Source organism: Rhinolophus hipposideros, assembly GCF_964194185.1.
Source record: "Rhinolophus hipposideros genome assembly, chromosome: 10".
Taxonomy (NCBI): Eukaryota; Metazoa; Chordata; class Mammalia; order Chiroptera; family Rhinolophidae; genus Rhinolophus; species Rhinolophus hipposideros.
In genome coordinates, this window is record NC_138056.1 from 7,471,537 (window position 1) to 7,487,905 (window position 16,369).

Here is a 16,369-nt window from a genome sequence, read left to right on the forward strand (position 1 = left end):
GACACCACAGTCATTGTTTTTCTTTTTTTATTAATACCACATCAATTTGCAGTTTTACAGGAACCAAGATTCAAGCATTGTAAGTGCTACTGTATTTTTATGTTGCACACACACATATGCACACAATTTCATTAGTAATTTATCATCTATAGATTTTTCTTAAAAAAAAAAAAAAATCCTGTATGGCACAAGGATCTGTCCAATTACCTAAACACAGCAGTAAAACGAAAGAGTTACGTGTGGAGGCTTCCAGTGCAGGAAAACAAGGTCCTTTGGAGGGGAAGCCCAAAAAGATGATCAGTGCACTGACTTCCTGGGAGGGCAAAGGCTGGGGACGGAGAATGCATTTCCTCTACTAGGACGTGAAATCAGTTTGAAAAAATTCAAAAAGAAAGGGGGCTAAGAAAATAGAATGGAGTAAGGCAAGGGTAACTTTTATGCATCCAGATCTCTAATTTTCCCAAAAAAGGGGAAAGAAAACGTCCCTCCAGTAACTACGTTCTAGAGCTGCAGTGCGTTGGGACACCTTACATTCATCAGTGCATGTTCCCTCCAGATTATCACGAGGGGTTACAACCCGAAGAATCTCACAGATGACTTTCAAGTTTACGGAATTTTCACGTTGGAAGGGAAGGAAGACATTTATCAGTCTCAAATGGGAATACAAGATTCCCAATCACCCTCCATGTGATGTCAATGTGAGCTGTTGTCTTTTAATTGTGCACAGAACCTGTCAACAGTCTGACCATGCCTGGTTGCCTTCACCTAAAGCTTCTTGGAAAACACTCTCACAAGGAGCAGCCTGGGCCACGGCACAGGTGGGTACTAGAACATTCTATGTGCCTGAAAATGAAAGGAACCCTCAAGAAAATCCACACCCAGAAGCCAGCCTCAGTTAAATCTCCATGTAACCACAAAATGCACTTCCCTACACTCATTTGTGGTCTTAACCACACACACACACACACACACACTCTCTCTCTCTCTCTCTCTCTCTCTCTCTCTCTCTCTCTCTCTCTCTCTCTCCTCCCTAGCCAGCTCGGCTGTGGTCCTCAGCATACAATGATGAGCACAGGTTAAAGACGTAGCCTGTGAGGGAGAAGCCATAGGGAAAAGATAAAAGAATAAAACCTTTTGCGTTTCTGTAGTTCGAGTCGACAATGTTCCCCCCCACGGACTGAGATAGGATTACAATAACTCAATAACTGTGGAGCCCACATGCAGATTATTTTTGTTCTCTAACAAGTTTACAGCAGTTACAGACATTTATTTCATAATAAGAAAAGTACAACCATATTTATTAAACTTGAGGTGAGGTGGGTAGGGAAGAAGGAGGAAAGCACATTCAGGAATGAGTTCTCAAACTCAACCTCAAAGCCCCGAACTGGTGTCCCAAAGAGAGGACAGACACCCCCTTCCCAAGTGGCGGAGGCTTTCCTTTACTAGGGGTGAGTGGGAGAGGGAGCGGTGGTCACAGCAGCGCTCCTGCTGACTCCCTCTCCAGTCCCGCTTTCTGTTTCCATTCTGTTAGCAGATGGCATTCTGGGAACCAGGAATTATTACTATCACCTATAAGTTATTCATAGAGTTGAAAGTTATACATATAAGCTAAGAAGAGGAATATGAAGAGTAGCTGCTCACATTGTGGGGCAGGAAGATGGGATCAAGGGCTGCAAAAAAACCCCAAAAATCCAAAACAAACTCATGGGACGGAATCCCACTCTTGTCCCCAGACAATTTCTTTATAAGTTAACCATTATTTCTTAACTTAAAAATATGGGCAAAATTACAATGGGAAGCTCTGTAAGACTAGTCCTTGAAAATTAAATAGAAGAACCCAAGAGATGTGTTTATCTTTCATATCCTCCTTTTGCTGCCACTCTTTCCCCATTCAAGCTACATTCAACGCTCCACCACCACTAAGGTATTGATTTATCCTATTAAACTGATTCTTTTTTTATTCTTTTGGGTTCTAAGATATCAGTTCTTTTTTTAGTCCAACAATTCTTGTGTTTGATATTGTGGGGAAAGGGAAAGGAGGGGGAAACACCAAATTAAAAAAAAAAAAAAAGCTTGGAATGCAGGCTCAAGCTGACACTGAGCACGTTCCTTCATAGTACAAATAACAACATTATAACTATTGAACGGTGTTTTAGTAACTGGCATTTCTGGTTTCCATGTACTTATTCTGCCTTTTTTTTTGCGATTCCAGGTAGTTTTGCTTGGATCCTATTGAGGAAAATGAAAACAAAAAAAGGTGAAAACAGATATATTAGTTCTAGGTTTTTATTTTAACAACGATGCTAGAAGACAGTCCTACACTTGCTGGAGCAGTGTGAAAAATTCTCCCATTTCCACAGGGCTTACTCTGGATGACAGGAGTCTGGGATGAGCTGCAGGGTCCACCAAAATCCACTCTCTCCCTGCTGCCCGTCCTCTTTCACTGCCACAGACTTGTGGGTCCTTCACTGAGGGTTCCAGAGAAGAATAAGGGGTATCTGGGCATAATGCCTGCTGACTGTACTCTACACGCTGGCAATGCAACACTCCCACTAGTTTCATTTCTCTGGGAATGCCAGGTTACCCACTAGTGGCCACAAAAGGAACCAAGAGTCAAGGGTCAAGGAGACATTATAAAAATAAAGGAGTTGACAATAGTTCCCAGCTCGTCATACGACACCAAAGCTGTCCTTTATTTCGTTTATTAAGGTTCCCCAAGACTAAGGCCATTTATATCCCTCAGCTAATGTCAATGTTACACCCCACAAGTGTGACATCCTACAGCAGGGCCCGGTCAGCCAACACTGCTAGTCAAGACACTGGGTTTAAAGCTAACTAAGCTACGACCGTCTTTCACAATCAAGAGTGAACAGCGACCAGGACAGTGTTAACTGTCCAGCGACCAGGTCCAGCGACCAGGACCAAAGACAGTGCTAAATGTCCTTGTCTGATTTTAGCTCCAATGTGTACCTCAAGGAGCAAAGAAGCAGGTAAAAAACCTGGCATCAAACTAGAGCTGTCTGGACATAGTCAGTTTCCTCTTATCAAAGGTAGAAAAAGCACTAAAATCAGGTGTGAAAAGGACTGACACCAAGGGTAGATTTTACTGTTTGTGATGTTTTGTTTCTTAAAGACTATTTGAAGAAAATACGAAAAAATGTTGATATTTTAATTTGAAGAGTTGGTTCATAGTGTTTGCTATAAATAATTCAAAAATTTAAAAAAGAAAACATTTCTTTAATACAAGGAGTCATAAAAACGTCTATCAACATTTTAGTACTTGATTTAAATATTAAATTGGTTTTAAAAAATGAAAATGGATTTGGTAGTTTTTAGGAAAGAGGTAGTAGTGTTGAGCCTTAAGACATTTATTTACCAAAACTTTTATTTCTGAAGAGAGGGAATAATTTGGCTTAAAATTGATTATATATATATATATATATATATATATATATATATATATATATATATGAAAATAAATGAGAGGAAGACGACCATAAACATTTAACATTTGAAAGCCAGTTCAAAAAGACAGAGTGGTCCTGATTCCATTGATCCTTTTTAATCTAAGATACAAAGCATGTGTTTGCAAAGAAGCAGATGAACTAATCTCATAAAAATCAAACTATTAAACAAGGTTTCTTTTCAGGGTGAAATTCACATTTCAGGGTGAAAACTTGGCATCACCATTTTACAAAGGGGACTGAAAATCACTGGGGAATAAAAGCACATGTTATGATGAAATGTGGAACCTAAGTATACTTACTTTTCAACAATCGACTTGGTCTGATCACGGACGATGCCAACGTAGTGATCAATCTGGGTCTTGAAGGAAGGAAAGTGACTCAGATGTGGCAACACACACATTAACAATTTTCCTGAAGGTTATATTCTTTTGTCTAGTTTAACCATTTTTTAAAAAACACTACTGAATATTCTGGCAAATGAAAATAATGCTCAGCTTTTAAAAGCATTTTAAAAACTAGGTTTTAGAATTCAAATTATGCCATAAATATCCCATACTCAGTTGCAGTGAAAAATCAGTCATTTCTTTTGCAGAGATAAGTCTTACTTGCAAAGTGTTTCCTTTAGAGACACTGGACTTGTAACAGCATTTTCTGAATACTAGAAACTCTGTCTAATCTATTTTCTGTAATCATAAATGTGTTTTGGCTCCTGGGTAAGACCAATTCATTTAGTACCAAAAAACCATAAAAGTCGGCTGATAGATGACTTAATCCACAGTAACCTGATAGAATCTAGTATACTCTGTATACACCACTCCATAAGCAAACATCTGTTCACACCTACGGATTCCCATAATTGCCTTCATAGTTCCTTAATAGTTTCAGTTTCTTTTTAGACACGAGCTTTTATTTAAACCCTGTTTCAATTTTTTTGAACAGATAATACATCCATGTGATAAAAACACAAAAGGCACATAATAAGGTATAAGTCTCCTTCCTACTCTTATCTCTCCTAAACATTCATTTTCTCTCCTTAGAGGAAACCATCATTACCAGTTTCTTATAGGCACTTGGCTTATAAAATTAGACTGTAGAAATAGAAGAAGATTGCTCCAAACTTTCAAACCTAAAAAAAAAATGAACCCGAACTCGTCACACACCAACTGGCATGTCTGATTTGAAACAGGCCAGTGCTTACCTTGTACTTCTCATAGACGATCGGAACACTGAAAATGAGCAGTTCAGCTGCAAGACAAAATCACAGGACTTGGCAAGTGTACGTGTGGGAGAGTCACAAAGTCTCAGGACTCAAGTAGCACATACATTTTTCCTCACGAAATTCAGGGAAACATAAATCTTCACTATGAGAAATTCTGAGATCTCAATAAAGGACAGTTAAATAGATATAGGTTCACAGGCTGCCGTCTTTGTATCACAGGTGGTTTCCAAATTATGAAAATGGTTTCTACAAATAAAACCCCATATGTAAGTCAAATCTAGACAACTCTCCTTTACTTCTAGCTGTTTTGATTATTTCTTTATAGTTAGGACAATTTAATAAACCTATGGCCACAAACACAGGTTCCTTCAATATTTAGTTCAAGGTCTCTATGGATGTGAAAGGCTGAGCCACGTGGAAGGAGTGGAGCCATGCTAGGCATTCTTCTCGCTCTTACTCTTACCAATTACTTCAAAGAGCATGGAGACATTTTCCTTGTCCCCTTACCAAGAATCAGAAGGGTGATTCCATTGAAAACAGCACCAACATAGGTCATCAGCCACATGAAGACAGCCAGCTGTGAAGGCCAACATCAGAGGGTTAAGCAGGAATAATTATAACGTAAACTTCAGGCTAACCGATGCCATTTTCCTCTAGCGAATTAAGTCTGCATAAATTTAGTGATGTATGCCATAAATAATTTCCAAATGAAGGTTACCCCATTTGCTCTACACATCTGAAGGCACCTAAGAGAACTCTGTAGCTATCCCAGGCCCAAAGACAAACTATAATTGCATTTCTGTCAATCTCATCACCCCTGTTCTGATGTTAGTTCTCCAGGCACCGGAGACACCTTCTCCATTGACTCCTATCCCCATTTTAGGTTGACTGAGAGTAAGCAAGCATACATTTGTTTTTGTCTGCTAAAACCCTATTTAATGTTTTCCTTCTGAATTATAACCTAGTCCCTGATTTTCCTCAGCCTCACCTCCAAGAGCTGTAGAAGCAACTAACCTTCAAGGAGTCAACCAGATCTTCTACCAGAAAGAGACGAATGAGGAGTTTCAGGGCCCTGTTGACGTACACCATGGCAGCATTCACGTAATTGTGGAAGGCTTCTGAGGACAGAGTAATGTCTACATCCAGGTAGGCTCTTCCAGAAGAAGAAACAACAGTCATACATTTGATACAGAAGGAGACCTCTTCCTGTTAGCACAGCAGTTCTTTAGAGTAGGAAATTCCCCCAAAGGGGCACTTTAGAAATCTGTGGGGGCATTTTTTGCTGTCATGGGGTCAGGTGGGGCACCACTGTCCTTTAGTGGCCTAGAGGCAAGATGCCAGGTATCTGCAAAGTGTGGGCCAGTCATGAGCAATACAGAATCGTCCCATGTCCTGCATCAGTTTCATTGCTTCATAGGCTATTCATGAAGGTGAACCTATTTATAATTATCAAGAGCAGAACATATAAATACAAAGTATTTTTTTCCCCACAGTTATAACATATCCTGAATTTTCTAAAACTGTATTCTGTTTATGCTAAACTTCACTAAGATTTTTTTCACTATTTTGGAAAATCACATCTGTACTGGAGATTAATATTGGTTGGAATCCATATTATGTTATTATAAATGGTTTTCTATTTTATCAGTTTTTATGTTACAATTATAATCTATTTTTAAAATTTTGTTTAGACATATTATTTATGAATTTCATTTCAAAATGATAAAAGAGGCATTATAAAATATTTGTTAAAAAAACCAAGAGGCAGGTACAGACATTGAGTTTGATAGGGTTGAAAACTACAGAAAAAGAGGGGCCGGCCCGGTGGCTCAGGTGATTGGAGCTCCGTGCTCCTAACTCCGAAGGCTGCCGGTTTGATTCCCACATGGGCCAGTGGTCTCTCAACCACAAGGTTGACAGTTCAATTCCTCCAGTCCCACAAGGGATGGTGGGCAGCGCCCCCTGCAACTAAGGTTTCAACACGGCACCTTGAGCTGAGCTGCCGCTGAGCTCCCGGATGGCTCAGTTGGTTGGACCTCGTCCTCCCAACCACAAGGTTGCTGGTTTGACTCCCACAAGGGATGGTGGGCTGCGCCCCCTGCAACTAGCAACGGCAACTGGACCTGGAACTGAGCTGCACCCTCCACAACTAAGACTGAAAGGACAACACCTTGACTTGGAAAAAAGTCCTGGAAATACACACTGTTCCCCAATAAAGTCCTGTTGCCCTTCCCCAATTAAAAAAACACAAAAAAACTGCAGAAAAAGAAACACCTGGCTTCTGTCCCCAGATGCGCTAAAGGATTGAGATGTAACCATCTGCTTACAACTTTGTACGTTCACTCAGTGCTTACTGCTTACTGAGCACCGCTCCGCTAGGTGTGGGGGCTATCGGAAAGGTAAGACTGCTTTTGCCGTAAAGAGCCTATAGTTTTGTCGGAACAGGAGAGTAACAGGCATGTTTTTCTTTCTTATTTACTAACAAATATGAAAGTTATAAAAATTAGATGCTGTAATTAATACAATTTAGCAAAACACAGTTTACAAATCCACAGCAGTGCCATGCAAGAGGGAAAAAAACCCGCCAAGACATTCACTGTTTTGCTGGTGGCAAAATGATGAAAATTTATTCACTCATTCATTCAACAACTATTGACTTGGTAAAACTAATTTGAAATAAGGTTTTAAATGCCACATATAGTTTAAATTCTTCCTTCTGTTTTCACTAAGAGAAAATGCGAGGACTAGGGCCTCAGCCAGACACACCTGTCCTGTCACAGTCCTGGGAAGTCACAACAGGGTTTCTTTTTCTATGAGGAAAGAGTTTTAAAAAAACTGCCGTTTGCTAATGTTAAGATTTTTTATGGGCTAAGATTTTCAAGAAAATGTGAAGCATATGTTTAGTTATAGCATGCTCAGAAAAGCTGACAACTAGATTCTAGAAATGCATGAACCACTGCTTTCATCAAGACCTGCCCCTGGTATTAAGAAAAACAAAGGAGAGATAAGAAGGAAATCAGTAATAAAACCAAGAGGAAACACAGCGAGTTCTGACACCACCAAGAACACAGCCTCAATACCAAGATTTCAAAGTCATAAAAGTCATAAAAGTTACCTATGTGGGGACCTCCCCCGTACTCGGGACCCCAGCGAACTGAGCGCTGTTCTAGCCGCTGTGTGCCCTACACTGATCAGACATTTAGACAGCTCTTTTTGGTCTTAAAGTGTGAGACTCTCGTTTGCCAAAAAGTTCGTGGCTCCTCACTAGTTGCTTCTTAAGATGGTCTCAAGGTTTCTGGTTGATGTTTCCCGCCACTGCTCAGCTGCATTAGGCCCTACAAGTCTTAATTTTTAGTCAGGTCTTACTTTTACACCCAACCAGCCTCAGCGAACCCTCTCACCAAATTGACAGTGTTACTTGTGATACTTCAACTCACTTGAATGGATGGCCTTCTTCTGACTTCTGTACAGCCTGGATGACAGATTTGTAGACCCTGAAGCTGATGGTGACAGAGAGAAGAGCCAGGATGAGGTAAGAAACCACACTGATGACACTGAAAGCTGCCAGGGAAAGCAGCACGATCAGCGTGGTGCCAAAGACAAATCCAGTCTTCTTCACGTCTCGCCAGAAAATCAGATCGTGCACTGCCAAAAGAAAAGGGAACATAAGTTATACCAACAGCTATGAGCCACAGGCCAGGGCTGCCCTCTGGCTGTGCCTGCATGCTTGAGAAGCCCTAGGTGAGCAAGCAGTGATAGGTGCAGCCCTCCTTAAGAGAATCTGTTAAGTGAAAAGTCACGTATGTCACGGGTGATGGTTCACACTGCCAAAGGTTCCTCTGGGTTCTGGACAGGTTTATAAAAACTTAGGAACTTGCTTTTTAGAGGTGGCTACTGAAGTACAAAGGGGTACAAACATTTACTTTAAATGTTTAGGCAGAAAGGATGGTAAAGTAACTATGGTTAAATCTAGGTAACTGTTGACTAAATAAAGGAAACCATACCTATAAATTAGTTGGGTCAGCAGACATAAAACCAAAGCTAAACTGAAATGTATAAATTGGGGTGGGGGGAAAGAGAGTGGTGAATAAAAACAAACCAACCTCTATTAGTATTAATCACAATGAAACTCCAATCTCTATGTGAATCTGAAGAGCACTTAGGATGGATTATGGATAGGGACCATACAATTCTCTCAACCACAATTCTTTTGAAAATGAGTGGGGACACTATTAATAATTGTTTGGAAATAAGTATAAACGAAGATTGTCCCAGTCAAGTGGTCTTACGGTTGGGGACATCCAAACTGGAGAAATGTAAGTTCTACTTAAAGAGACCTCAAAAACTCGGGGTGTAAACTGCTAGCAATTACCTCCAAGCTTACAATGACACTACGTTTGAATTTCAACCTGTGGCGGCGAAGTTCAACACTAATAGCCCTACTGCAAGTTTCTACTGTGCTTCTCTTGGCTTACAAGGAAGAGCACAGGCTTTGGATTTGGAGAAACGAGTTTGAGTCCTGGTAATTTTTATCCATATTACCTTAATTACCCTTTCTAAACCTTTGTTTCCTCATCTGTAAAATGGAGAAAGTGATATCTATTACCTAGGAATAAACTTCACCAATAATATGAAAGACCTATATACTGAAAACTGACATTTTTTAAAAGAAATTGAAGAAGACACAAGAAATGGAAAGACATTCCGTGCTCATGAATTAGAAGAATCAACATAGTTAAAATGGCCATATTACCCAAAGCAATATATAGATTTAATGCAATCCCCATCAAAATCCCAACGGCATTTTTTAAAAGAAATAGAACAAAAAATCATCAGATTTGCATAGAACCACAAAAAACCCCGAATAGCCAAAGCAACCCTAAGAAAAAAGAAAAGTGACGGAGGTATCACACTCCCTGACTTTAGCTTGTACTGCAGAGCAACAATAATCAAAACAGCATGGTGTTGGCAGAAAAACAGACACACTGACCAATGAAATATAATTGAGAACCCAGAAATAAACCCACATAAATATGGACAGATAGTTTTTGACAAAGAAGCCAAAAACATACAATGGAGAAAAGACAGCCTCTTCAATAAATGGTGCTGGCAGAATTGGAAAGTCACGAGCAAAAGAAGGAAACTAGACTGCTATCTGTCACCATGTACTAAAATTAACTCAAAATGGATCAAAGACCTAAACATAAGACCTGAAACAATAAACTGCATAGAAGAAAACATAGGTACTAAACTTTTGGGTTTGAAGAGCATTTTATGAATTTGACTCCAAAGGCAAAGGAAGTAAAAGCTAAAATAAATAAATGGGACTATATGAAACTGTAAAAGCTTCTGCACAGCAAAAGAAATCATTGACAAAATAAAGAGGCAATGAATGGAATGGGAGATTTTTGCAAATAATGCCTCTGATGAGGGGCTAATATCCAAAATATATAAGAAACTCATACAACTCAACAACAAAAAACCAAACAATCCTATTAAAAAAATGGCAGAGGACTAAAGAGACATTTCTCCAAACAGGACATACAAATGGCCAATAGACATATGAAAGTGCTCAACGTCACTAATCATCAGAGAAATGCAAATAAAAACCACAATGAGATATCACCTCTCCCCAGTCAGAATGGCTTTCATCAACAAGACAAACAGTAACAAGCGTTGGAGAGGCTGTGGAGAAAAAGGAACCCTCATACACTGTTGGTGGGAATGCAGACTGGTGCGGCCGCTATGGAAGGCAGTGTGGAGGTTCCTCAAAAAATTACGAATAGAATTACCATATGACCCAGCAATCCCTCTTCTGGGTATCTACCCAAAAAATCTGAAAACATTTATCCATAAAGACATATGTGCTCCAATGTTCATTGCAGCTTTGTTTACGGTGGCCAAGACATGGAAACAACCAAAATGTCCTTCGATAGACGAATGGATAAAGAAGTCGTGGTATATACACAATGGAATACTATTCGGCGGTAAGGAAAGATGATATAGGAGCATTTGTGACAACATGGATGGATCTTGAGAGTATAATGCTAAGAGAAATAAGACAGAAAAAGTAGAGAACCATATGATTTCACTGATATGTGATATATAAAACTGAAAACAACAAAAGAACAAGACAAACAAAAAAACAAAAACTCATAGACACAGACAATAGTTTAGTGGTTACCAGAGGGTAAGGGGGAAAAGGGGTGATAGATGAGGGTAAGGGGGATCAAATATGGTGATGGAAGGAGAACTGAACACACAATGTGACATATAGATGGTATATCACAGAATTGTACACCTGAGATCTATGTAACTTTACTAACAATTGTCACCCCAATAAACTTTAATTAAAAAAAAAGAAAAAAAAGAAAGTGATATCTATTTCCTGAGTTGTTTTAAGGAATATATAAAGTTAATGTGTGTAAAATATTTAGCACTGTAAATTACACACAGGAAACACTCAAATTTTAACTATGATCTAAACAGTATTCGCCTGGAAGACCGTGATTGAGGGTAAAATCAACTTGAATCTGATTCCAGTTGACGCACGGGCACCTAGTTCTTCCCCGTATCCAGCTACGATACTTTCCTCCGAAGCCTAACCTGGCCAGAGCCAAGGAACCTAACTTGAAACTACGAAAACACTAAAGACATGCTGATTGTATAGAAGAAACAGTCCCTGGTTCCGACCTCCCGGCTGGGGGATGTGACTTACTAGGAGAAGGAAGAGGTGTTATCATTGCTGGCGGGAAGCCAAGAGGCCCAGAAAGTGATGTTGCAAAGGAAAGAGAACTGGGAGGCGACTCAGGCCAACCTGACTGAACAGGATGCTGCCTACCTGTGAGAGCAATTCCACAGTCGGAGTCCCAGTATATGTATGTCACAGTTCATAGCAGTGCAGGAACAGTTTCGACAGAGAATGCTTAGTAATGGAACAAACTGACACCATGTGTCCCCTGATGTAATACATGAGGACACACCATCACTTCCATGGTATTCTTGCCAAAAACATTATAACCAGAATCTAATGAGAAAACACAAGACAAACCCAGGCTGACAGTCTACAAAACAACTGGCCCGCATTCTTCAAAAATATCAAGGGTGTGAAAGACAATGAAAAGCTAAGGAACTTGTTCAGATTAAAGGTGAGTAAGGAGTATGATCACGACTGGACGCTGGATCAGGGGTAAAGACAGTTATAAAAGACAGAACTGGGATAAAAAAATGTTTAAAAAAATAATAAATAAAATAAAGAAACTTGGCACCAAAAAAAAAAAAAAAAGACAGCATTGGGACAACTGGCAATATTTGAATGTGGACTATATAATTGATAAAAGTATTGTACCAATGTTAAATTTCCTGAATTTGATATTTACAGATCACTCCAACAACAACAGTGGAATATATATTCAAGTACATGTGAAACATTTACCAAGATAAACCAAATCCTGGGTCATGAAACAGCCCCGATAAATTAAAAAGGATTCAAGGCACTTTTACATGTTTTCTGACTAGAAGGTAATTACATTAGAAACAGTATTGGAAAGATATTGGGAAAAAACCCCAACATGTGTAAACTAGACAACACACTTCTAAACCAATGAATAAAGAAAAAAATCAACAGAAAAATTAGAAGTATTTTGAACTGAGTAAAAATCCAAATTTGCTAAAAGCAGTACATAGTATGAAAGTGCCTCTATTAGGAAAGATGGCAAAATCAGTAACCTCAGCTTCAACCTTAAAAAACTCGAAAAAGAACAACTTGAATCCCAAGTAAACAGAAGAAAGAAAATAAAAAAAAAACAATGAGACAAGGAGAAATCAATGGAACAGATAACAAAAAAACAGAGAAAAATCAAAGAAACCAAAGTTGGTTCTTTGAGAATAATAGTAAAATAGATAAAACTCTAGGTAGACTCATCAAGAAAAAATAAAATACACAAATTGCCAATATCAGAAATGAGGTGACACCAGGAAAGATTCTGCAGACATTATCAACCATTATCAACACTGTTATGCTAATAAATTAGACAATTTAAACAAAGTGGAAAAATTACTCCAAAGATACAACTACCAAAGCTTACTCAAGAAATAAACTGAACAGTTCTATAACTACTGAAGAAATAAAACAGATAAAATGCTTCCCCCACAAAAATCTCCAGGTTCAAATGGCATCACTGGTAAATTCTGCCAAACATTAAACAAGAAATAATACCAATTCTACACAAATTATTCTAGAAAAACAAAGAGAAAGTAGTATTTTCCAATACATTTTATAAGGCCAGCATTACCCTGATTCCAAACTAGACAAAATATTACAGTAAAACTATAGACCAATATTGCTCATGAAATAGATGCAAAAATTCCTAACAAAGTTTAGCATATCAAACGTAACAATATATAATATGTCATAACTAAGTGGGGTTTTTGTTTTGCAAAAAAAGCAGGATTGGTTTAACATTCATAAATCATTTAATATAATTCACCATATCAACAAACTAAAAAAATAACCAAAAGATACAAAAAGGCATTTAACAAAATCCAGTATCCCTTGGGATAAAAGGTCTTAGCAAACGAGGTTATAGAAGAAAAATTTCCTCAACTAGATAAAGGGAATCTAATAAGGGGAATCTACAAGAAACCTAGAGCTAACATTTCATAGAAGAAGGGAAGGATGGGTGTTCCCTCACCACTTCTATTGAACACTGTATTCGAGGTTCTAGCCAGTACTGGCTTTTCTTTCTTTTTGCATCCAAATTGGAAAGGAAGAAGTAAAGTTGTCATTATTCACAGGTGCCATGATTGCCTATGTAGAAAATCTAATGGAATCTACAAAAAGCTACTAGAATAAGTGAGTTCAGCAAGGTCGCAGGACACAAGGTCAATATACAAAATCAGTTCTACTTCCATATATTAGTATTAACCAATCAGAAACTGAGTAAAAATACCATTTAAAACAGCATGATAATATGAAACAGGCATAAATCTGCCAAAGGTGTGTAAGACCTGTACACTGAAATCTATAAAACATTGCTGAGAGAAATAAAGACCTAAATTACTAGAAAGCGATACTGTTCATGAATTAAAAGACTCAAAATTGCTAAGATGTTAATTGTCCCCAAATTTATCCATAATTCTATGTAATTCCAATCAGAATCACAGTTTTTTAATAGAAATGGACAAACTGATTCTAAAATTGCTATGGAAATGCAAAAAGACCTACTTTATATGTCAATACGTTTCAAGTCCTGTGCTGTACTAATTAAGCCTTTCCTTTCCTTTCCTTAGATGCTTTCTCCTTTTCGTATCTATGTCCACCTTATCCAGCTTTGGAAACCTGAACAAAGAGGTTGAGAAGAGGCCTGGTTCAGTGTCTGAGGGTCTCTGAGTGCGTCTGTGTCAGCAGGTAGGGCCCAGCGAGGCCTGTCCAGGGGTTGGGCACAGTAGTTTCCTGAGTAAGAGCCAACCCCCACCCTCAGGGCAGCACCCCAGTCTACGAAGGAATCAAAGCCCTTCAGGCTTCAGCCTATTTCTGAGACCCTCAGGACAGTCAATAAATAGGTTAGATGCTGAGCCAGCCTGGGAGCAGGGGGTGCACAAAAAGCACCCCCTGGGGGTGCCCAGGGATCCCAATGATTCCCAGGTACTATCCTGCCCTTTCCCAACAAGGAAGTACATCCATAGACCTCCACCTCAGAAACAGGGACACGCTCCCTGTGGAGTGAGTACTTAAGTCTCATGTTGAAAACAAACCAGCCCCAGCCCCTGCCAGTGTCTACAACATCCTGCCGGATGGGGTGAAGGGCTAGCCTGCCTGGGGGTACACAGTACCCAGCCCTGCAGGGTCCCGGAGATGCTTTTTATTTCTTAGAATCCATTTCAATATATAAAACAGCCTCTTTTTAGAATTTTATGTAGGTAATATCAGTCGTCTCTGTTACCTCATTTTGCTAATGGCAGATAAAGCACCTGACAAAGAATTTCTATATTCACCAAGTGTGTTTATATTTTCGGTAGAAGTATGAGTGGTTCCTTCCTTTTACTTCCCACATCTTCTATAATGTGACCATATTACAGTTAAAAAACTTGAAAGGATGTCTACCTACCTCTTGCCCATAATCAAGGGTGCCAGCTGCAGTAGTACCCTTCTTATACCAAGAGAGGGCAGTGACACATCCACTGGTAATCTCTAGGCAAAGGAAAAAGATACCATCCCGGCCCATTCAAGAGAGAAGAACAGCAAACCATGTTGATTCTCTACCTTTTTTTTTTTTTTTAAATTACTGAATTTGGGGAAAGCTCCTCATTTGACTCCAACCATTCCCAAAAGTCAATTGTCTTTAGTCTACTTTCCCAAGTATACACCTCAAAGGAAGAAAAGAAGGGTTATTCAAAATGCTTATTCTGTAAAGGAATAACTGTGAAAGAAAATTTCAAGGTTTAGTAGATAAATAGCTGTAACTTCACTTTTTTTTTTTTTTTTTTTTTTTTAGGTGGCGCAGCTCTCAGTGGCCCATGCGGGGATCGAACTGGCAACCTTGCTGCTATCAGCACCGCGTGCTAACCAACTGAGCCAACCGGCCACCCTTTAACTTCATTTTTAAGAATAAATCTCCAACTCAAGGATCCATACAACATGTTCTGGCTTCTGTGCGCTAGTTTCTCAAAATTTGTAAATATACTCGTACGCTGCATCTCTAAGAAAGTTTAAATGTGGCTGAAGTAACTAAAAAAGAGCGAGGCTTTATTATCACAAAAGAGAAATTGTTCATTAATAAAGGGGAAATAAAAGCAGTTTTTATATGTACAATTATTTATGGAAAAAAGATATGTAGACATTTTCACACTTTTTACATAAATAGTTCCTAAGAAATGAAGCCACTTTTTTTTTTAAATTTTACTGGGGAATATTGAGGAACAGTGTGTTTTTCAAGGGCCCATGAGCTCCAAGTCATTGTCCTTCAATCTAGTCGCGGAGGGCACAGCTCACTGGCCCATGTGGGAATCGAACTCGCAACCCTGTAATTCAGAGCTTGCACTCTAACCAACTGAGCCATCTGGCCACCCCTGAAGCCACTTTTTGAGTTGCAAAGACATTGGATAGTATGTTTATAAACTCAGATCCAAATTTTGTGGCTGCCAAACTGGGTTAATAGCCGGCTCTGCTACAGATTTACCCTTAACCAAAGACATTCCCATCAAAATTGCACAGACAGGTCAGACTGGCACTGACAGAATACAAAACTGTCACTATCACAGACACACATACTTTCGGCCCCAGATGCACCTGGCAGCAGGCCAAAGTAGTCTGTAGGAGACCCTCTCAAACCAGCATTCCTCTCATACTGTCAGGAAAAAAGTTTTTTATTCACTAAAATAACCTAACATCCCCTTTGCCCTCAATTTCAGATTTATAAAGTATAGAAAACAAAATGGCATTGACTACTCCCCAACATAACAGCTAGGCAGACGTGCAAATGTGAACTTTTGAACTTAGTTACCTAAATATAATTAAAGATAACAAATGCAATGCTGAATCATGATGGAATGGAGAAAAGCACAAAACTCTGGCTTTTAAGTTTCCTATCCTTTTTTTCCTTCTAGATCTAGCTGCTTCTTTGCACATGTTGGACAACTACTAAATTCTCTAAGAAGTCTAGACTTAAGTCTGCGGAAGATA

The 16,369-nt window shown here is 39.0% G+C and overlaps 1 protein-coding gene across 3 annotated transcripts in view; it reads right to left on the minus strand.

Annotated features, from left to right (window-relative positions):
* Positions 1-10: 10 nt before the first annotated feature.
* Positions 11-16,369, minus strand: part of RTN3 (reticulon 3) — a 52,674-nt gene continuing 36,315 nt past the window's right edge. For all 3 annotated transcript variants that reach the window (XM_081064444.1, XM_081064443.1, XM_081064442.1), the window contains 6 exons: positions 8,124-8,331; positions 5,701-5,839; positions 5,194-5,263; positions 4,666-4,712; positions 3,767-3,825; positions 11-2,229 (listed from right to left, as the gene is read on the minus strand). In XM_081064444.1, the coding sequence (XP_080920570.1) occupies positions 2,184-2,229; positions 3,767-3,825; positions 4,666-4,712; positions 5,194-5,263; positions 5,701-5,839; positions 8,124-8,331 (569 nt within the window). In that variant the 3' untranslated portion in view covers positions 11-2,183. The remainder of the gene's footprint in view (positions 2,230-3,766; positions 3,826-4,665; positions 4,713-5,193; positions 5,264-5,700; positions 5,840-8,123; positions 8,332-16,369) is intronic.